At 42.2% G+C, this 23,661-nt stretch overlaps 1 protein-coding gene across 4 annotated transcripts in view; it reads left to right on the top strand.

Annotated features, from left to right (window-relative positions):
• Nucleotides 1-23,661, top strand: part of PCIF1 (phosphorylated CTD interacting factor 1) — a 99,450-nt gene that overhangs the window by 33,648 nt on the left and 42,141 nt on the right. For all 4 annotated transcript variants that reach the window (XM_068263966.1, XM_068263963.1, XM_068263964.1 and 1 more), the window contains exons 4-6: nt 9,951-10,088; nt 19,578-19,690; nt 19,797-19,972. In XM_068263966.1, the coding sequence (XP_068120067.1) occupies nt 9,951-10,088; nt 19,578-19,690; nt 19,797-19,972 (427 nt within the window). The remainder of the gene's footprint in view (nt 1-9,950; nt 10,089-19,577; nt 19,691-19,796; nt 19,973-23,661) is intronic.

The following is a 23,661-nucleotide window of genomic DNA, read 5'->3' as shown; positions in this document are numbered from 1 at the left end:
AGGAAAGCATCTAAGCCCCCTTTAAATGCAGGTATAGAGTTTGCCATAACGACTTCCTGTGGCAATGCATTCCACATCTTAATCACTCTTACTGTAAAAGAACCCTTTCCTAAATAAATGGCTAAAACATTTTTCCTGCATGCGCAGATCATGTCCTCTATTTCTTTGAAAAGGCCTAGGGACAAAAAGCTCATCCGCCAAGCTATTATATTGCCCTCTGATGTATTTATACATGTTAATTAGATCCCCTTTAAGGCTTCTTTTCTCCAGACTAAATAAACCCAGTTTATCTAACCTTTCTTGGTAATTGAGACCTTCCATCCCACGTATCAATTTTGTTGCTCGTCTCTGCACCTGCTCTAAAACGGCAATATCTTTTTTGTAATGTGGTGCCCAGAACTGAATTCCATATTCCAGATGTGGCCTTACTAGAGAGTTAAACAGGGGCAATATTATGCTAGCATCTCGAGTTTTTATTTCCCTTTGAATGCATCCCAAAATTTTGTTCGCTTTAGCTGCAGCGGCTTGGCATTGAGTACGATTATTTAACTTGTTGTCGATGAGTACTCCTAAGTCCTTCTCCAAGTTTGAGATCCTGTTGCAATATGACACTATCTTCCTGAGAGTTGATGATTCTGCACAATTTTGTATCATCTGAAAAAATAGCAACATTGCTCACTACTGCATCTACTAGGTCATTAATAAATAAATTGAAGAGCACTGGACCCAGAACAGACCCCTGTGGGACCCCACTGCTAACAGTCTCCCATTTTGAGTACGATCCATTGACCACAACTCTTTGTTTTCTGTCCATTAGCCAGTTCCCTATCCATGCACACAGACTCTTCCCCAGTCCTTGCATCATCAACTTTTGCACCAGACTTTTGTGGGGAACAGTGTCGAAGGCCTTTGCAAAGTCCAAGTATATCACATCTACAGCATTCCCAAAATCAATATTAGCATTCACTGCCTCATAAAAGCTGAGCATGTTAGTGAAACAGGACCTGTCTTTAGTAAACCCATGTTGATGCTGAGAAATAAGATTATTTTCTACTATTAAGTCTTGTATCGTATCTCTTAGTAACCCCTCAAATAGTTTGCATACAACTGATGTTAAGCTTACAGGTCTATAATTTCCTGGATCTGATTTTTTGCCCTTCTTAAATAATGGGAAACCGTGGGCTGTATGCCAATCCACTGGGACTCACAAAAGATAAGATAAAGGGGTTTATCTATAACTGAACTTAATTCCCTTAGGACCCGAGGATGCATGCCATCCGGGCCAGGTGCCTTCTCTATTTTTCATTTAGTCTTGCCTTCAATTCTTCCTGCGTTAAGTATTTAATATTACAATTGGAAGACTGAGACTCTTCTGCATCTATAATTTGCAACAGTGCTGTTTCCTTTTTGAAGACAGAAGCAAAGAAAGCATTTAATAACTCTGCCTTACCTTGCTCATCCACCATTGGGTTCCCACCCTCATCCTTTAGGAGTCCTATACAGTCAATCTTTCTTTTTTTAGAGTTGATGTACTTGTAAAACTTTTTTGGGTTAGATTTGATATCCCTAGCGATTTGATCTTCAGCTTCGATCTTTGCCAGCCTAATTTCTTTTTTACAATTTTTATTGCATTCCTTATATTTGCTTAGTGCAGCCTCGGTCCCCTCCTGTTTTAGGACCTTATAGGCATTCTTTTTCCTCTTCATTTTATCTTTAACCTTTCTATTCATCCATAGAGGCCTTTTTTCATCCCTAGATATTTTGTTTCCATATGGGATATACATACTACAATATTGATTGAGTATAAGTTTAAAAGCTTGCCATTTCCCTTCAGTGTCCTCCCCTTGTAGTACATTATCCCAGTTCACCAAACTTAGTGCCTGCCTAATTTGATTGAGCTTTGCTTTTCTAAAATTCATAGTTTTAGTAGTCCCGCTGCCCCGTGGCCTATTAGTCACCAGATCAAACGTTATGTTGTGATCACTATTTCCCAAATGTTCTTGAACCTGCACATTTGACACATTATCTGGTCTATTAGAAATTATCAGATCCAGTAACGCATTCCCCCTAGTTGGTTCCGTTACCATTTGAGTCAAGTAATTGTCCTGTAGTGCTGCCAGAAATCTGCTGCTTTTACCAGAATGGGTAGCCTCAATACCCCAGTCAATGTCTGGAAAGTTGAAGTCGCCCATAATTATGACCTCATTTTTACTTGCAGCTTTTTCAATCTGCTGTAGTAATCGCAGTTCTGCAGCTTCATTAATATGAGGTGGCCTGTAGCATACCCCAATAAGCAATTGGCAACTTTTATTTCAACCATGAATATTTACCCAAACGGACTCCACATCTTCGCAATCTTCCTCCATCTCATCGTTGAGGACAGCTGTAAAAGAATTCTTAACAAAGAGACAAACCCCTCCACCTTTTTCCCTGTTCTATCCTTCCTAAACACATTGTATACTTTTAAATTAGCTATCCAGTCATGACTTTCATCCATCCATGTCTCGGTTATTCCCACAATGTCATAGCCTTTGTCATTCAGAATGAACTCTAGTTCGTCTATTTTATTTGCAAGGCTCCGAGCATTGGTTACCATGCACTTTATATTTTTACCACCACATTTACCAATTTTGTTTACATGAAATGGGCTACTTGAAGTTTTACTGACTTTTCGGACTATAAGACGCACTTTTTCTCCCCCAAAAGTGGGAAGAAAAAGTTACTGCGTCTTATAGTCCGAATGTAACATTCAGGTACTTGTTTCCTTGGTCCGCAGTGGGGTGTCAGCAGTGCAATACATTCTGAGCTGCATATAAAAAGATGCTATTCTCAATCCCCATGCTGGCCCTTTGATCTGTAATCTCACCTAGCAGTGCGATCCCCATTGTTTCTAAGCGGCATTGGAGCAGCCGCTGTAATCCTCACAATGCCTGTCCTTTGATCTTCCGTCTGCCTCAACGTTCCCCGCAGCGCGATCCACAATGTCTCTAAGTGGATTAAAAAAAGCAGCTGGAATCCTCCACAATGATTACTCTTTGATGTTGCCCAGCAGCCCCGCAGCAGCGCGATCCATGCTGACATAGCACATCTTCAGCCGCTATAGCGGCAGAGTCAACAGCGGCTTCCGTACTGTCTTGCGTACTTGCATCATCACATGACCCCGGCGCACGTGCGCCGGGGTCATGTGATGATGAAAGTAAACAAAGCAGTACGGAAGCCGCTGTTGACTCTGCCGCTATAGCGGCTGAAGATGTGCTATGTCAGCATGGATCGCGCTGCTGCGGGGCTGCTGGGCAACATCAAAGAGTAATCATTGTGGAGGATTCCAGCTGCTTTTTTTAATCCACTTAGAGACATTGTGGATCGCGCTGCGGGGAACGTTGAGGCAGACGGAAGATCAAAGGACAGGCATTGTGAGGATTACAGCGGCTGCTCCAATGCCGCTTAGAAACAATGGGGATCGCAATGCTAGACACTCTGGGTGAGATTACAGATCAAAGGCAGCTCCTATGCTGTTTAGGAACGCTGTGAATCGCGCTGCTGCTGATGCCACCACCTCATTAGGACATCATGGACACCCAGACCGGACCCAGCAATTGCCACCCCGGCTGGTGAGATCTCATTTAATGCTATTGTATTGGTTGGTTATTGTAGCTGGGGTGGGGGTTGTGTAGTGTGGGGTTGTGTACTGTAGTGTTAGGTAGTGTTGTGTTGTGTAGTGCAGTGTAGCTGGGCGGGTGGAGGTAAGCAGGGGTTTGTGTAGTGTAGTGCAGTGTAGCTGGGGGGGGGGGGGGGCAGCAAGGGTTAGTGCAGTGTAGTTTAGTATAGTTTGTGGGGGCAGCAGGAGTTGTTAGTGTAGCCTAGCAGTGTAACTTAGACATCTTGGGGGGAGGAAAGGTCCATAAGACACTTCTGGACCATTGATGCACCCAGGTTTAGTTTTTTTTTTTCCCCCTGGTTTTTGCCCTTTAAACCTAGGTGCGTCTTATAGTCCGGAGCGTCTTATAGTCCGAAAAATACGGTATGTTAATGATTATGTTGATACTTTGGCACATTTTAAGGGATGGGGTAGATTAAGCAGCAAGTGAACAGTAAGTTACTAAAAGGGTTGGCTTAGTAACTGGAAAAATGGGCAAATGGAGAAAATTTAGCTGCTGAGTGAATCAGACAGTTGTCGTCATCTTGTAGCACCTCAAGTAGGGAGAAAAGTAAATTCTGGACTACAGTTTCCAGCTTTAAAAATTACGTTAGAAACCTTTTGTCCTACATAAGGGAGTGGAACTTGTACTTCACAGGAAGTAAGTAGTGAGCAATTGTAAGACCTCAGTTTGCAAACAGGAAACTACAAAGGCGCAATAGACGTTGAGTCTGTATGGATAGCTGCATAGATCTAGGCAAACAGAGAAACGCAATGTTTTTTCTATTTAAAATAATGCCAGTCCCAAAGATTGTTCTAATAATAATAATTCATACTAATCAACATTATTGCTTTAAGAACTTACCTTGTTCAGTTTTGGGTTTAGTTGGGCTATAATGCTAGCCATGAGAGAAAATGTCAGAACACAGTGCATTGGAGCTTGCTGCAGAAAGAACTGCCTAGCCAAAGTCAAGTCAGAGTGCTCATGACCCTTATTCAACACTGAAAGCACCTGCAATGGGCACATGACCTTCAGCACTGGACAAATGAGCAAGGGACAACAATGGTCTGATAAATATAGGTCTAGTCATGGAACAACCAACTTACAGTTGATATGATTTGAGGAGACCCTGTAGTGTAGATATTTTTTTTTCCCTTCAAACAATGGGAGTTGCTGACGGACCTGCTGATCTTTCTGATTTCAGTTATTTACTCACATACTTTTTCAACAGTATGATTTATAGTGTGTTCAGGCTTTAGTCATAGCCCTTATCTACATACTTGTTCTGGATCAGTAGCTTAAATTATTAAGGCTCGTACACACGCCGTACTAAAGGGAACGACTGGTCCGTCAGACCCTCCCGCTGGGTGGGCGTTCCAGCGACAGTACAGCGTATGTACAGTCAGTCTGCAGACTGATAAGGCAGATCGTTCAGAAACAGCCTTATCAGTCTGCAGACAGACTGTACACACGCTGTACTGTCGCTGGAATACCCGCCCAGCAGGAGGGTCTGACGGACCCGTCGTTCCCTTTAGTACGGCGTGTGTACGAGCCTTTAGAATCACAGGATCAGCAGGAGAGCCTGGCAATTGGCATTGTTTAAAAATAATTAAATACATCAGCCTCAATATCCTAATACAGGTTCACTTTAAAGGATCTATGGATATTATCTTTGTACGAGATAACAGTGGACACCTCTTGCAATCTTGTGGCATTCATGGCTCATTGGTTCAGAGCTGTTTTAGTTGAACAGGGTAACATACACAAATTAACACAGATGGCTTATGGGCTCATTTCCAATAGTGCGGCGTGCGTCTCACAGACGCACGCCGGCACTGAGTGGGTGGGTGGGCGGGATCGCAGGCGAATCTCATGAGCCGTGCCATGCACGGCTATGGGATTCACAGCCTCCGCCGCGAATTCTGCGGGGGGTTCCGGCCGAATGGCTCCCGCAAGCGATTCGGCCGCGGTGCCGTTATCCCCTATGGCAGAGTTTCCCTGTGCGATTCATGTACGGGGAAACTGCGGAATCGCGGTGGAAACGGGCCCTTAATGTTTTTACAGATCCAGTGTACTGCACATGTATTTTGAAATAGTTTCACAAACACAGTTTAGATGTGTTAATGATAAGTGTGCTGTACCATTTATTACTTTCTGTGATGGTTCCAGTACTATTGAAAATTACATAAATACCATGGCTTTCTGAAAGGAGTTTGAGGAAAACTGTTCTTGAATATGCCTATAGAAGATTTGGGTATTCATTGCCAGACCATTCTATGAAAACACTTTTTGGCCATACACAATGCAATCTGACTGTACAATCTTTATCAATTTCAACATTTATATTCTATAAGGCCACATAAATTCCCTCTACCCAATCTCTATAAGCAGGGCACTCTGCCTGGCTAATTTTGCTGAACGCCCATCGCCCAGCTGTCTATCATCCTCACGCCTGACATTACTGCAAACTTGAATCATATAATTCAGGCAGCACCCTCTAGGGGGCAGCAGTGCTTTACACTGGTACAGCAGACAATCTCTCACACTCTCTGCTGCTGACATGCAACAGGATAGCTGTCAGTGTGTGCGTTCTGCCTCTTATTTTCATTAATATTCACTGCAGTCTAAGCTGGCCTTGCCTCCTCCACTTGCTGCTGCAGTGCCTGGGATCAGCTTTTCCTATGTCTGAGAAAAGCCATGCAATGTGTGTAGTGTGTGTTTCTGTGTGTACTGTGTGGTTTCCCAGTGTCCCCTGTCAGATGGATCTGGGGCTCTTGGTAATTGCCCAGGCTGCCCGTATGGCAGCGCCAGCCCTATATTTCTATTCCCCACTCCACCTGGCTAAATTTTCCTGCCTGTAAAAAAAAATTCTGGGGACAACACTGGTACGTTTGACATAGTGTGCAAGTATGCACTCGAAATACATAAATTTGGTGAGATTGGCTGTACTATCAGATTGCTAACTGTATTGACCATACAGTTAGCAATCTGATAGTTTGCAAGACTGTATATCAGACAGCTATTAAGGCTGCTGACCGCAGCCTTAATAGCTGTCTGATATACAGTATTTTCCTATCTGATCATCAGACCTGATGTGTGCAGACAGATGTATTTTTTTTGTGAACTCACAAACTATTTCTGAGCAGCACAGTGGTACATTTATGAATCAAACTGCAGTATCATTGTAGATGTCTCTGTTTATCACTGATGTGGTTTAGCACTTGAAATGCAAAAGAAGATAACAACTTTAATCTTACATGGCTTATCACATAAAGTCTGAAGTTAAAAGGCGTTCATCAAAAAAGGGCACCCAGAAAATACGATAATAGAATATCAGTAAATGTACCGATATTCTACTATTAAAGTGGAGAAAACTATTGTAAAATATCAGTATGAAATACCGATATCTTACTACAGCTAAAACAATTACATAGTTACATATTCTCACGCTGAACCCTCACTCTACCGATGCCTAACCTTAAATACCTCCCCCACGGCTAACCTTAAAGAGAATCTGTATTGTTAAAATCGCACAAAAGTAAACATACCAGTGCGTTAGGGGACATCTCCTATTACCCTCTGTCACAATTTCGCCGCTCCTCGCCGCATTAAAAGTGGTTAAAAACAGTTTTAAAAAGTTTGTTTATAAACAAACAAAATGGCCACCAAAACAGGAAGTAGGTTGATGTACAGTATGTCCACACATAGAAAATACATTCATACACAAGCAGGCTGTATACACCCTTCCTTTTGAATCTCAAGAGATCATTTGTGTGTTTCTTTCCTCCTGCAGCTATCTTCCACTGAAGTGTCAGGCTGTTTCTTCCTGCAGAGTGCAGACAGCTCTGCCTGTATGTAATTCCTCAGTATGTGAAAGCCCAGCCAGCTCAGAGGAGGATTTATCCAGATTGTAAAAGATAAGAGAGAAGAGAGAAGCTGCCCTAATCTAAATAATACACAGGCAGTGTGCAGAGAGGGGCCTGGAGGGGGGAGATGCATCACAGAACCACAACACTGAAGAACTTGGCAGCCTTCCAGACACAGGCTGACAAGTCTGACAAGAGAGAGATAAGTTGATTTATTACAGAGATGGTGATAGTAGAACGTGCTGCAGTAAGCCAGAACACATTAGAATAGCTTTTGGAACTTGTAGGATGATAAAAAACAGGATGCAATTTTTGTTACGGAGTCTCTTTAAACTGCCTACCCTCCACGTCTAACCTTATTTCCCCCCTCCCCAGGCTAACTTTAAAAAAAACTGTTATTTTTTGGGATGCTGCCATAGGCCCCAGTTTTTTGTTTCCATTGAGTGGCTTCAGCTTTTAGACCTGGTTCACACCCAGAACCCAAAACGCAATCAGCATTAAAGGACCACTGTCGCGAAAATCTGAAAATTTAAAATACATGTAAACACATGCAAATACCAAGCATGTTTCTTCCAGAGTAAAATGAGCCATAAGTTACTTTTCTCCTATGTTGCTGTCACTTACAGCAGGTAGTAGAAATCTGACTTTACAGACAGATTTTGGGCTAGTCCATCTCTCCAGAGGGGATTCTCAGCATGGCCTTTATTCTTTATAAAGACATGCCCTGAAAAAGATTTATACAAAGATGCCGGCCAGCCTCCCTGTTCACTGCATACTTTTTGTCAGTTGAACAAAGCAACTGCCATTCACTAAGTGCTTTTGAAAATAAAGAAAACCGCAATAATCCCCCATGAAGAGATGGGCTAGTCCAAAACCTGTTGGTTCTGTCAGATTCCTACTACTTACTGTTATTGACAGCAACATAGGAGAAAAGTAATTTATGGCTCATTTTACTCTGAAAGAAACGTACTTATCTGTATATGTTAACATATATTTAAAATATTAGATTTTAGTGACAGTGGTCCTTTAAATACTTACTTACAATTTCAGCAAAGGGATAGGTGAAACATTTTAATAAGAAAACCAACAAAGTAAGCAAAAGAAAGTGTACATATTTAAGAAGTAAATCCTGTCACTATAATATTTAACATTTTGTCTCAGCGCTTGAGAGTTGGTAGAGATTCTTTGTTAAAGTTGTGTTAAACAGGCATATGCTCCATCTCCTGCTTGTTCTTAGAAATAATATGTTTGCAATGTATTGAAGCTGTCCCACAAATGTATCCTATTTCCTGAAACTATCGCATAAATGCATAACACTGAAAATTATGGGTTTCTGTGAAGGTGACATATAAAGCGTACTGGAACGTGACAAAGTCAGCTGAGAAACTCGACTTATACCGATGAAGGCTTTTATAGCTGGGAGTGTCGTCAGGGCAAGCCCATGTTTGTGGGCACCTATGTGATATTCAGGTTTCAGAGCTATTTTGCTTTAGAAACAGTTTGTGGCTAAAGTCTCCTAGGTTGGATGCTGGGTTTGAATTCGCCATCCTGCATAATGTAACCACCAAGGCCCAAGCTATTCTTTTATTACCAAGGGTAAGATTCTTTTTGTTACTACAATTTACTGAATGTCTGCATGATTCCTGAACCCATAAATGCTCAGTCCAACTTCTGGCTTTTCTTCCATCTTTGTTGCCCAGCCTGATTTGTGAAAGGAGTAAAGTTACAGCATATACTGGACTCACTGAGCCAAATATGTCAAATGTGTGAAATTCCTCTCAATTAGTTTATTCTATTCTTTATAACATCTAGCATAATCACATGAGCAGATGTCAGACATTACAGCCATCCAATGTATCTGGTCTACTGTATGTATACGTTTAGAGTTGAGCTTTCTGCCTTTTCTCACACAGTTCTAAAATCTACTGAATGCTCTGAATCCTACTGATAATGGTTAGTTGCTTTCAATATCAGAAACAGTTGAAAATATTAACGGGAGTGGCAGAATTTCCTTTTTCATTGATTGTTGAGGCTATGGTAGTGTGGATAAGTACTGCACCCGACACTACAAACTATACCTAGTGACAGAAACACATTTTAGTTGGTTTTTGGTAGAGTGTAATATGTTTTCTGGCACACCTTGATCCTTTTCGCTGTCGTGGAGTATTGATCAGTTGTTGAACTGGCCTTCAGTTACACATTAGGTCCAGATTTCTGGCCTGTGATCACAGGTAGTGTCTGAATCAGACTGTAGTAATATTACTAGATTATTGGTTCAAGCTTAGACATCACATGTGTGAAAAAATCCTGAGTAATTGTATGCTGTAGGCGCATTAGTTAGTAGTGGTTAATACTGTGCTGGTGGGATAAGAAGGATAACAGAAGATAGGAGGATAACAGAAAACCAAAGCAAGCTTACACTGTTCCTGCGTGTTCATTTTAACAGTCTGATCCTTTGGGACTTAATGCGGCACCAGTTCCTACAGAAGCATGTATTCCTACAACACCTAAAGAAAGCATGCCACGCAAGAGGAAGCTGTCTGAGGAGGCGGCGCCAGTCGCTGACATTACCAAGAAGCTTAAGGTAAGTGTGTGTTTCCTAATGTGTGTGTGTGTGTGTGTGTGTGTGTGTGTGTGTTTGTGTGTGTTATTTGTGTGTTTCAATGTAATATGTAAAGAGCAAGGAAGAAAGGTTCTTACCAATGACTGATGCAAGTCCACATCAGACAGAGCTCTCACATCACACATCCCAAATATACTGTACAAATGTGTTTCACACAAGAGTAACACAAGCCCCTTTGGGGCTTTTTTTTTTTTTGTTTTTGAGGAGGGGTACTCATATATCCAAGAAATACTGTAGTAATAAGTTGTCTGGAAATGTTCAATAGCAAAATGGAAGAACAGCTAACATAATTTAAACATTTTATTGTGATTACAAACAAAAACACTCAAATGGTAAAAGGATACTTAGGAGAATTACGTCATCGCTTTCTCACTTTTTCTTTTTCCTGTTTTTCGCAAGCATATATCTACCTATGTACTGTATAGTTCCAGCCTGTGTTTATATTGTAACTTGTTACTCGTATATTACTTTAATTGCAACAAGAACGTCCTTTCCTATTTATTCTAAATAAACAGCTACTTTCTCCATATCTAGTTCTGAGCATAGTCCAACATTTATTTTTACTAATTTGTCAATTTGTTTATTGAAAATGTTATGTTAAACAAACATTTACATCAATATCCTGGTATATTGTAATCACTGCAAAGAGAATGAAAAATATAAAAATATATATATATATCTCAATTAGGCTTCACATAATTAAACAGGTTACATATATAATAACCCATTGTAGAAATTAATTTATTACGATATACTTTGATTATCCCACTGGTTCCAAATGTTATTCACATTTGCTTGAACTACCCCTTACTGTACTTACAAAGGTTAGTTTGTACAATGGAAGTTCTTTTCTACTAATGAGATCCTTGCCAACACTGTCAGAGCTTCTGAAATTTTCCTGTACATAGCTAAAGTTTTTTTTGCATGATAAAAAAATGTTTTATTATTATTATTATTTTTTTATTATTTATATAGCGCCAACATATTCCGCAGCGCTTTACAAAGCACAATAAGACGACAAGGGGAACATAGATATACTAACAAATTGTAAAACAGAGTTCCAACCAGAGTTTTCTAACCAGTATTTTGGTGTATTTACTTCCCACAATTCTGTTAAACCTAGCAGACAACTTTTGGCTGTGAACACGTTTGGTAGGTCTAACTGGTACTTTGAATCAAGTCTATAGCCTCGTCTACACGTGGAGATGTGGAGGCGATGTGACTTATCAATCGAGCCGCATCATCCGTCAGGTCGGATTTCCCCACCGCCGATTCCCTGCTCGTTCCCTACGAGGGGACAATGGCAGGGAATTGAGCGGAAGATAAGCGGCGCCAAGCCGGGACGAGGGCGGATCGAATGCAACGCGCGGGCGAGCGGTGACGCGGCGGGCACGCGCGGGGATGCGGTAGAGTCAATCCGGCGGCTAATCGAGCCACCGGATCGCTACGCTATCGCTACATGTAGACGAGCCTTATGCATAACAAACAGCCTCTTGCATTGTCATGAGTATATTCACTTTATAGTTAAAGCTCAAATCAGTCTGTAGTGTATGTATGTGTAAGATAGACCCTTATGTGGGCATAACTTACATTATATTATACAGGGAGTGCAGAATTATTAGGCAAGTGGTATTTTTGAGGAATAATTTTATTATTGAACAACCATGTTCTCAATGAACCCAAAAAACTCATTAATATCAAAGCTGAATATTTTTGAAAGTAGTTTTTAGTTTGTTTTTAGTTTTAGCTATTTTAGGGGGATATCTGTGTGTGCAGGTGACTATTACTGTGCATAATTATTAGGCAACGTAACAAAAACAAATATATACCCATTTCAATTATTTATTTTTACCAGTGAAACCAATAGAACATCTCAACATTCACAAATATACTGACATTTCTGACATTCAAAAACAAAACAAAACCAATGAGTGACCAATATAGCCACCTTTCTTTGCAAGGACACTCAAAAGCCTGCCATCCATGGATTCTGTCAGTGTTTTGATCTGTTCACCATCAACATTGCGTGCAGCAGCAACCACAGCCTCCCAGACACTGTTCAGAGAGGTGTACTGTTTTCCCTGCTTGTAAATCTTACATTTTATGATGGACCACAGGTTCTCAATGGGGTTCAGATCAGATGAACAAGGAGGCCATGTCATTAGTTTTTCTTTTATACCCTTTCTTGCCAGCCACGCTGTGGAGTACTTGGACGCGTGTGATGGAGCATTGTCCTGCATGAAAATAATGTTTTTCTTGAAGGATGCAGACTTCTTCCTGTACCACTGCTTGAAGAAGGTGTCTTCCAGAAACTGGCAGTAGGACTGGGAGTTGAGCTTGACTCCATCCTCAACCCGAAAAGGCCCCACAGGCTCATCTTTGATGATACCAGCCCAAACCAGTACTCCACCTCCACCTTGCTGGCGTCTGAGTCGGACTGGAGCTCTCTGCCCTTTACCATTCCAGCCACGGGCCCATCCATCTGGCCCATCAAGACTCACTCTCATTTCATCAGTCCATAAAACCTTAGAAAAATCAGTCTTGAGATTTCTTGGCCCAGTCTTCACGTTTCAGCTTGTGTGTCTTGTTCAGTGGTGGTCGTCTTTCAGCCTTTCTTACCTTGGCCATGTCTCTGAGTATTGCACACCTTGTGCTTTTGGGCACTCCAGTGATGTTGCTGCTCTGAAATATGGCCAAACTGGTGGCAAGTGGCATCTTGGCAGCTGCACGCTTGACTTTTCTCAGTTCATGGGCAGTTATTTTGTGCCTTGGTTTTTCCACACGCTTCTTGCGACCCTGTTGACTATTCTGAATGAAACGCTTGATTGTTCGATGATCACGCTTCAGAAGCTTTTCAATTTTAAGAGTGCTGCATCCCTTTGCAAGATATCTCACTATTTTTGACTTTTCTGACCCTGTCAAGTCCTTCCTTTGACCCATTTTGCCAAAGGAAAGGAAGTTGCCTAATAATTATGCACACCTGATATAGGGTGTTGATGTCATTAGACCACACCCCTTCTCATTACAGAGATGCACATCACCTAATAGGCTTAATTGGTAGTAGGCTTTCGAGCCTATACAGCTTGGAGTAAGACAACATGCATAAAGAGGATGATGTGGTCAAAATATTCATTTGCCTAATAATTCTGCACTCCCTGTATAAGTTTGTTTTGAGTACAAGTCCCTGTACATAAAGATATTACTTTCTGGCATATGTTTGCTGTTACTCGTTTCCTTTCTTACATGGAGTTACGTTAATTAGTGCTGCTATATATAAGGAACTTGAAGCAATAGGCATATGGGGGCTGCCATGTTTATTCTCTTTTAAACAATACCAGTTGCCTGGCAGTCCTGCTGAACTCTTTGACTTCAATAGTGTCTGAATTACGCACCTGAAACAGGCATGCAGCTAATCTTAAACACACTTTCCTCACACTTAAACCGGCCTATCCGTCTCCAGGCCTGGAAGCAGGTACACCACTCCTGCACACTTTGTACTATACGAAAAACAGGAGACAGCACACCGTTAGCTTCTTCAAGTAATCTGTATTCAAACCATACAGTTACAGAGCACACAAGGACACGACATGTTTCGGGCGTAGCCTGAGGAAGGGACTACGCCCGAAACATGTCGTGTCCTTGTGTGCTTTGTAACTGTATGGTTTGAATACAGATTACTTGAAGAAGCTAACGGTGTGCTGTCTCCTGTTTTTCGTATAGTATGCAGCTAATCTTGTCAAATTGTTGTCAGAAACATCTGATCTGCTTGCTTATTCAGGGTCTATGACTAAAATGATTTCAGACAGAGGATCAGCAGGACTGCCAGGCAACTTGGCACATAACAGCACACAGGACAATTTGCATTGTTTAAAATTCAATAAATATGTCCGCCTCCATATCCCGTTCACTTCAGGTTCCTTTTAAGGATTGGCAGAATACATTACTACATACATTACTACATTACCTGATCTGGCCGGCGCAAGTCACCCGGTCTCCGCTGTCTTCTTTTCCTCTCTGGGCTCCAGCTTCACTGTACTTCCTGTCCGGGGAAGTTTAAACAGTAGAGGGCGCTCTACTGTTTAAACTCCCTGCCGGGACAGGAAGAAGTGATGCCTGCCGGACTTGGAGCCCAGCACAGAGAAGAAGCAGCGGGGACTCGCGCCGGCCGGATCAGGTAATGTATTGGCGCTAGCGTCGGTCGTCGGGCATTCGAACACCGCTATCGACGCACTTTTTACCTGACGGCGATCGAGCAAAATCTTCCGCACGGACAGATCGACGGGAACGATCGATTTTGTACGGAAATAGATCGTTTGGGCAGCGTTTGCGCAACGATTTCACAGCCGATTCAATCACAGTGATCGAATCGGCTGTATATCGGTGGGAAAATCGGTAAGTGTATGGGCCCCTTAAGGATGCATACACACATCCAATGCTTACTGGCCAATATTACCACCTCCATGTAGTTATGAAAGCTTACCTACACAATCTGTTCTTAGTATTCCAAATCTATTGCTCCTCATACAACATAGAAGTGGTAAAATGACCCTATCATTAGCCAATCAAAATTGAATGTTTGTATACACCTTAAAGAGTAACTGTTAGCCACAAAAATGAAATTTAAATCTCTATTGCAATGTTTTATTTACTTTTTAAGGGAGCCAAAAAGGCAATGCAGAAGTTAAAAATCAATCTAATTTTTTTACTATGTAGCCTTTTCCCCAGGTCGCAAAGCCGCATAACAGATACTGCTGAGCATGCAGAGCATGCCCATGTCTGCCCGACCCCCCCCTCTCCCCCCCAGGACCAGGTGCCGATATATTCTCACCCCAAACAGCTGACACGGAGAGAGAGCGGGAGCGGAGTACATCTACACACTTCCAGCGCCGCCACCGCAGAGCAGCCGCCGCCGCGTCACATGTGAGAGAATCACGAGCAGGAGAGAGATGCACGGCGGCGGCTGCTCTGCGGTGGCGGCGCTGGAAGTGTGTAGATGTACTCCGCTCCCGCTCTCTCTCCGTGTCAGCTGTTTGGGGTGAGAATATATCGGCACCTGGTCCTGGGGGGGAGAGAGGGGGGAGAGGGGGGGTCGGGCAGACATGGGCATGCTCTGCATGCTCCGCAGTATCTGTTATGCGGCTTTGCGTCCTGGGGAAAAGGCTGCATAGTAAAAAAATTAGATTGAATTTTAACTTCTGCATTGCCTTTTTGGCTCCCTTTAAAAAGTAAATAAAACATTGCAATAGAGATCTAAATTTCATTTTTGGGGCTAACAGTTACTCTTTAAAGAGAACCCAAGGCGACAGTAATTTGGAGGCCGCCTTATTTATTTCCTTTTAAGCAAATGCAAGTTGCCTGTCCCCTGATCCTGTGTCTATAGTACTTTTAGAGATATACCCTGGACAAGCATACAGATCAGATGTTCTGACTGAAGTCTGACTGGAATAATCACATGCTTGTTTTCAGGTTTGTGACTTGGGCACTACTGATGACAGAAGATCAGGCAACAGGTATTATGTAAAAGGAAATAAATATGGTAGCCTCCATATCACTTTCACCTTGGGTTCACTTTAACCTCTTGACGACCAGCTAACGCCGATTGGCGTAAACTGGTCGTCTGCGGGTTACCATGGAGCGGCCTTTCCATGACAGTTCATGGAGGGTGTCTCCGTGAACAGCCAGAGAGCTGCCGATCGCGGCTCGCCGGCAAAATGTAAACAGGCGGGGAAGAAATCCCCGCTGTTTACATCATACGGCGCTGCTGCGTAGCAGCGGCGTAAGGCAGATCGGCGATCCCCGGCCTCTGATTGGCCGGGGATCGCCGGCATATGATAGGCTGAAGCCTATCCTTCAATGCGCAGGACGGAAATCCGTCCTGCGCAGCTCACAGGGGGAGGGAGAGGGAGGGAGCGGGCGAGACGGCGGAGAACGCTGCGGAGGGGGGCTTTGAAGAGCCCCCCGCCAAGCAAATGCAGCCGGCGGCGATCAGACCCCCCCCCCCCCCCCCCAGCAGGACATCCCCCTAGTGGGGAAAAAAGGGGGGTAGTCTGATCGCCCTGCTGCACTCCTGATTGGTGCTGCGAGCTGTAGAGCCCACGCAGCACCGATCACTGAAAAATTGTCTGGTCGGCAAGTGGTTAAGTATAGGCTAAATGTGAACACAATATTTAGAAAACAGGAACTCCCTAGGGTGGTAATAAAGTTATTGAAAAATAATGATCTTGTACATGCAACATGTATATTGTTTTGTCCAAAAGTGCAAAGAGCGACTTTACCCACGTGGGGTCAGATCTGTTCTCCCTATCTGCCTACTGTTGTACCACTAAGGTGGCACATGGATGCAAGTATAATTATTCACATTGTCTTAATCACTGTGTCACAAATGTACTACACTATATTGGCTCTTGGCTTCCTCCCATATTCCTCTCCCCCTTTTTCCACTGTATTCATACAGTGACTAATCTTTGTGTCCACAGAATATTTGAGCCAATAGGAAGTTAAAAACAAAATCCAAGAAATTCGGAAAATCCATCACAAAATTAGTATTGTGGCACAAGTGCAATCCAGTTAATTTTGTTAAGCAATTGCATGAAAGGCAGAAAAAAAGCCAGGCAGTTACATACGGTCTCTTTATTGCTTCCACTGAGGCGTTCATTGCTGTTTGAAAAAGAGTCAAGAAGATCTGAAATTGACTAGTGCTGTCACACTACATTTGTGCTGGATTTTCATTCATTCTGGAGTTTGGCTTATAAACTGTTAGAATTTTAAATCAGGATGATACCATTTATTGGCTAACTTAAAAGAATAAACATAAGCAAGCTTTCGGCTTTGCAGCCTTCCTCGGGCTTACAATCCTGTATGCTTGCAAAGCTGAAAGCTTGCTTATGTTTATTCTTTTAAGTTAGCCAATAAATGGTATCATCCTGATTTAAAATTCTTGCTTTTACTGATGGCTAACATGGTACAATACCTTATTGTTACTACTAAACTATATGTTGGCACAGTTAGAATTTAACCACGAAAATTAGTCCCTGCACTCCGGGGTTGTCAAGTTAATATGGAATTCAGAATCCAGCTGGAAATTTAAGGAAACACTAAAAAATTGGGCCCGGCTGTAATTTTAAGGAGCCTTGATAATCTGTCTCCTGGGATTTTCCTAGCCCTGTGATATCCTATATAAATACTGGGCTAAGCAGGATGATTGCCCCATTCATGCACAATATCATTATAAAATGTTTTGGTTAACTGTGTTTTTTCCATTATCGTTTCCTGTTTTTCAAACTACCTCCACACTGTGTCAACTCTGATCAATTGTACTACTCAAATCAACTTCTATCCCACTATGTCCACCTCCAAACACATTTCCTGACCCCATCCAACCCCCTACCACCTACCCACTCATCGGACCAAAACTACAGCCACTGTGGCTATGCACATCTAAGCTCCCCCTTCTAACGTGTCATGCTCATCCTCAGTTTGTGTTAAACTGGGCAGTTGCCCAGAGGGTCTCTCAGGTCTCCCCTGTTTCAGTGACATCCCTATGGGGGTGCGGTTCATACCCAGGAGCTATTGCAAAGTAAGCACAGCAAAGCATATTATCTCACCTGTCTGGCCAGCGTCTCTGTTTCCATGACCTGCCAGCATTCTACATCAGTTGGTACATGCATGCAGGAAACAGAGACAAGGCGCCAGCAGGTAGACACAGGAGGCTTTAGTGGGGCGCAGAACAAGTGAGAAAAACCACTCCACTGTTGGGGCAGCCACCTAATTCCGCTATCTGGAGGGTTAGGGCTGGTTCACACGGGCGTCTGCTGAGCTTTTGCTTGGCATTGCGTTCAAACGCCAGCGTTTAAAAGCTAGCTTTTGAAGGCTTTTGGGAAGCGTTCAAGGCTAGCAGTTCTGGTCTCTGCTATTGTTTCCTCGCGTTTACCGCCTCTGAAAGCAGCATGTTGCTTTTGAGACTAGACGCAACGCTGGGATCTACTGCCAGGCTTTCATGAAAGCCTGCAAAAGCCAGCTCTAAACGCTCCCATTCACTTGCATGGGATGGCAGTAGATCCCAAAAAACGCTGCGTCTGAAACGCTGCGTTAAACGCCACAAAAACGCCAGTCTGAACCAGCCCTTAGGGGACAAAAAAAATGCCTAATACCGCTAATTTGGTGGTTAAATTATGTAACCGGTGGTCTTTTTGTCCCATAGGTACATCATGGTTCACCTAATAGTTCTCATCCCTCATAAGTAGCAGCTATAGATGACTTTTACATGCAATAGTCCAAAATATGATCAGCATCAGGGTAATTCTGCTTCACACTTATTTATTGCATGTTATTACAATCTAGATTGCGGCATATACAGCCAGTTAATAATTGCATCCAGCAATACACAGCAAATTGCTAAGGAAGATATAGTTAAACAGTGCATCAGCAATACAGTCCACAGTCCATAATTGCAACAGACACAGACAGTATGTTTCAAGCAAATTATTGCCCCTTTTCAAGCTGAACATACATGCATTATCTCAGACACTCTAGTTCCATCTGATTAAAAACTATTGTCTTGGTTTTACAGTATTTTACAGTTACTAAGAATGTCAAACATTAGAAAGCTCTTCCCCGTTACTAACTTTATTATGTAGCTTCATCTTGAAGCTACAGGAAGCAGATGCTTTGGAACATTGGGGGACATTTATCAAGAGTGTCTGAGACAAATCAGTAGGTTTTTAGAAATCCGTGCAGAATTGTCTCAGTCATCCTAAGAAATCACTAAATAGTGCAGATTCCTTCTTGAACTGTTAGGAATAGGATGAGTTAGGAAGGTCTCTCAGGCAGTGCAGTGTGTGAGGGAAATTGCTGTTGCTGAGGCAACCAATACATCTGTTGTATTGCATTAATGCCCAGCATTGGAAGGGTTAAGCACAGAACAGGGCATCTGGCAGCAAGGGGAGGAGCACTTTACAAATCATGCCTAGCCTGCACTATCTGTAAAGCTGCGATTAGGCACTTCTTAATCTGCAACAGTTTAGGGATGGATTTGCACTTTTCTTAACTGTAGCGCAGCTCTAGAAATCCACGATAAACTGCTGCTATTACGTAGGATTTGAGAAGTTTCTTATTACAGTATCATGTAGAACCGTTCCTCTGCTGGTTAGAACAGTTTAAGAAGACAAATACTGTTGGTAATGCTTTGATAAACCTGGCCCAATGATTGTTCTTAGCAACTGCACCTGTTTTGCATCAGGTTTGCTTTGGTTCTCCTTCCATTGGTTTTGATACATCTGCTCCACCTTATTAATGGAACGGTGAGTTACTTTTTATGCAAAATAAAATGGTTTGGTGTTGCCTCCATGTTCCCTGTTGATTGAAGTGAAGTATGGTTTCTTTTCTCAGGCGTGTATAACAGTTTAATCCTCAATGATAGCATGATGATGAGCTCATCTTCTGCTCTCTTAGATGGAATCTGCATCAGCATCAACAGCCACAGCCACAGCAACAGTGCCAAGCTCTCCAGTGGTCCCAGGAATATCTATGGAGGAAAAGTTTGCAAATTTGGTCAAGACAACAGAGTGAGTTTTTTTAGATGTGCAAGGTATTGCTAATGATGAATGCTGAGGTAACAACTTAATTTTGGACAGGTAAAGTTGTTGACCTTAGTTTTATTTTTCTTGACAGTGTTTATTGGGATTTGGACATTCAGAGCAATGTGCAAATAAAACCCCCTCCATCTTCTCACCTTTTACCCCCTCCGTCACAAGCTTTACCACCACACCCAGAAGTGGAGATGCTACGGTCACAGCTTATTATGAAATTACGGCAACATTACCAGGAATTGTGCCAGCAGAGAGAGGGTAAGAAACTGTTTGTACCACAATGCGGTGTGTGCAGTCCTTTATACCCTGGCTGCCTACTGGAAATTGTTTTATCCCATCCAGTTTCCAATTAATAAACTAAAAGTACAGACAAGTAGTTGTCTTCAGCAGGATATCTGCCTCATTACTAACAAACTAATTTCCTAATACATTATCGTAGCCCAAGACAACTGAAATGTTTTCTGTCCTGCAATGAATTCTGTAATGGCTAAATTAAGACATCCCTATACTCTTATGCTGGGATTACACGTTACGTTTCCACGTTCGATTCTCCGCGCGATGTTAGATATTCAATTCCTCGCTCGATTCTCTTATCTTCCGCTCATTTTTCTTATCTTTTTTCCATTCACTTCTATCAGTAATCGAGCGGAGAAAGTAACGTGTATTCCCAGCATTAGTTTATTGCAGTATAGGCATTTGAATGTAGTCAGCCATTCAAAACAGCCCTTGGGAGGAAGGGATAGGCTTTCATGTGTTAATATTGTGTTCATATGACAAAGCAATTGGTTAATTATAACAACAATGAAGCGATTGCATCTATACAGAACTGAACTGTAAACTTGAAGAGGACCTGTACAGTGGATATGAAAACTAAAAAATGTCCTGCATGCTGTTTTTTTTCAGCATTTTCCTCTTGTGTTCCTTGCATCCAGTAAAAATTGCATCAAAATTGTGATTGCGATTTGCAATTTGTAGTGGAAAACAACCTTTAGCAAGGTCTTAAAAGTGCTCACCATCTACTTCCTGTGAATTACAAGTTCCATCTCCTCATGTACACTCATGGTTTCTACGGTGAGGCAGGAATGATGGGAGACAGTCTTTCATAATTAAACTGGTAAGCTTTATCAGTCAGCATTTTTTATTGACCGCATTTTACTGAATATTCAGTAGTGATTCACCATGGGAAACCACAATTGCTCACTTGCAGCTGCATTATTGCAAATGCCTTCTTTTTCAAGAAGGCAAATTACATTAAGCGTTGGAATGTAGACTGTGATGGAACAAGTCCGTTTCGAATCCTAAACGATCCTTTGTCAGATGGCCTCCATACGACTTCTGCATGTCTGTGCCTCTCTGCCTGATCATTATTGCATGGATTCTGTTTGAGAAAGGACCACTAATGACCCAAAGCATTTATTTATATTCCAGTAACTGAGCGTGCAGTTTGATGGAATTATATTTCACATTCTGGATTGAGGATGTTGGCAATCAGGTTTACCCTGAGGCTTACAGCCATATCAATCCCTACCATGTACCGATGTGGACCAACAGTCCGAAACAGGCTGTCTACATGTGGGTTTGATGTGGCTGTGTAAAATGTAAAGCTATAAGCTTGCTATACACCAGCGGTTCTGAATGCTAGCTTTGCTTACAGGGGTGAAAAGAGATAATTTGCATATTCAGTAGTGGTGCATTGTGGGTAACCACAAATGTTCACTTATAGCTGAATTATTGCAAATTTCCTTCTGTTTTAAGAAGGCAAATCACATCAAGCATTGCTTTTTAGTAGGAGGGCTTTTCGGTCTCTTATCCCCCTATACACTCCTAGTGGTCTGGGTCACCCTGAGATGCTTGGTTACTCAGTTTGATTAGAATGATAATGTCTGGCTTATTAACATTTCTAGATGTCTGATTGTCATAATGATCTTTTACCTTTAATACTGTTTGAGTAATGAGCGACAGGATCATATGCTGCTAGCAATCCACAAAAATGGCATGTTTCTGTTTTAAAGTGGAAACTCCTCTAAATGTATTTCTATCATTGTTTCATTAAACGTATTCTCTCTTTCATCATTCATTTATTGACATCCTTTTTCAATGAATAGACGTGTAATGGAGATTACAATTGTTAACATTTGCCTAAAGCAATATTCGTCCATTCCTACGTTAAATGTATGAATGGAATTCACCGGAGGCCTTTTCATATTAGCAAGCTTGAACCTGCCCTAATAGTACCCATCACCTCAGTCAGTGATTTCTATAGAGACTGGATGGAGCTCTTGATCTACATGTGATGAGATTTATTAAAGGACACCTGAAGTGGTATGGTGGCTGCCATATTTATTTCCTTTTAAATGTGTCCTGCTGATCTTTCATGCATGAGTATTGTCTGAATCACCAGCTTGAAACAAGCATGGGGCAAATCAAGTCCAACTTCAGCTAAACATCTGATCTGCATGGTTGTTCAGGGTCTATGGCTAAAAGTATTAGAGGCAGCGAATCAGAGGGACAGCCAAGTAATTTGCATTGTTTAAGGAAAGTGTTGTACGGCATTTTTAGGGAGGGATCACACTTTGATCCACAGTTTTCCGTGGGCGATTTTTGTTTTTACTATGCATTCTCCGTACGCGTCAGCTGACTGTTGACAATGGGAAATGCATACGGTGTGCTCAAAGTAGTGAAATGCAGCAAATTATTATTTTTTTAAGCATGTGGGAATTGTGCTAATGTGAGCCAGCCTATTATCCACAAGGGCTGAAACTGCAGATGGATGACATAAGTACTTGACAGCTGTCAAAATGAGACTAGAGGTTAGCTGTAATTGCATGTATCCAACTCTTGAGTTTTTATAGAACAATAAAAAGATGTTTTTCTTGAGACTTCAGTGCCTCTTTAAAGGAGAACTGTAAAGAGAGGTATATGGAGGGTGCCATATTTATTTCCATTTAAGCAATACCAGTTACCTGGCTATCCTGCTGATCCTCTGCCTAATACTTTCAGCCACATACTCTGAACAAGCATGCAGCAGATCAGGTTTTTCTGACAATTTTGACAGATATGACAAGATTAGCTGCATGTTTGTTTCTGGTGTTATTCAGACACTTCTTCAGCCAAATAGATCAGCAGGGCTGCCGGGCAACTGATATTGCTTAAAAGGAAATAATTATGGCAGCATCCATATACCTCTCACTACAGTTCTCCTTAAACTCTTTGTGCAGCGTATGAGAGGAATCGCCGCCGGGAGACTTGGGCGCAGGATACAGCCGGTTTATGGCTTATCCTGCTGCTGCACAAGTTCCCAGTGACGTTAAATACTATTCCCCCTCTAGGTCCACGTGGAAAGTGGGGAATGAAATAATTCGGCTTCCAGCAATTGCTGGAGGCGAAATTACAGTGTTTTATAAGTAACTTCAGCTCCGTCTTCTGACGGCGCTGAAGTTACTCACTGTGCACTGCTATAGCCGTAACTCCTGTTACTGTCTATGGTGGCACCGGCTGCACCCAAGTCTCCTGCGCTGGATTGGAAGTGCTCTCTTTGTGCACACCAATGAATCTTGGTTGGCCATGAACCTGTTGCTGGATCGAAACTTTGCATGCTCAGGACAGGCTGCTACACACAACCGTACAGGAGCATGTAGGGCGCATGTACCTGTGCCCTGATGAATAAAGTTCCTGAACGGGGGCTACGTTATGGGCGGCAAGGTGAAGGTGTCTGGAGATCCTAATATGTCATCTAGATAAAGTATGTTTTGAATAAATACTTTTCCAGGACTAATGGTGTTTTTGTCGCCGGGAGAAATACGAGATTACCTTCCATTCTTATTTTAACTAGTGGAAGTCTATATATTTTTTTTACACTTCACTTCATCCAGCTTCCGGCAGGACCTGGAAAACTGAGTAGACACGGTTAATTTCCCGCTGGCTTGTACGGTTGTTGCAGAGATCTG

This window comes from Hyperolius riggenbachi, chromosome 12 (assembly GCF_040937935.1).
Source record: "Hyperolius riggenbachi isolate aHypRig1 chromosome 12, aHypRig1.pri, whole genome shotgun sequence".
Classification (NCBI taxonomy): Eukaryota; Metazoa; Chordata; class Amphibia; order Anura; family Hyperoliidae; genus Hyperolius; species Hyperolius riggenbachi.
Note: the sequence above shows the minus strand (reverse complement) of the source record. Positions and strands in the feature narration are given on the sequence as shown.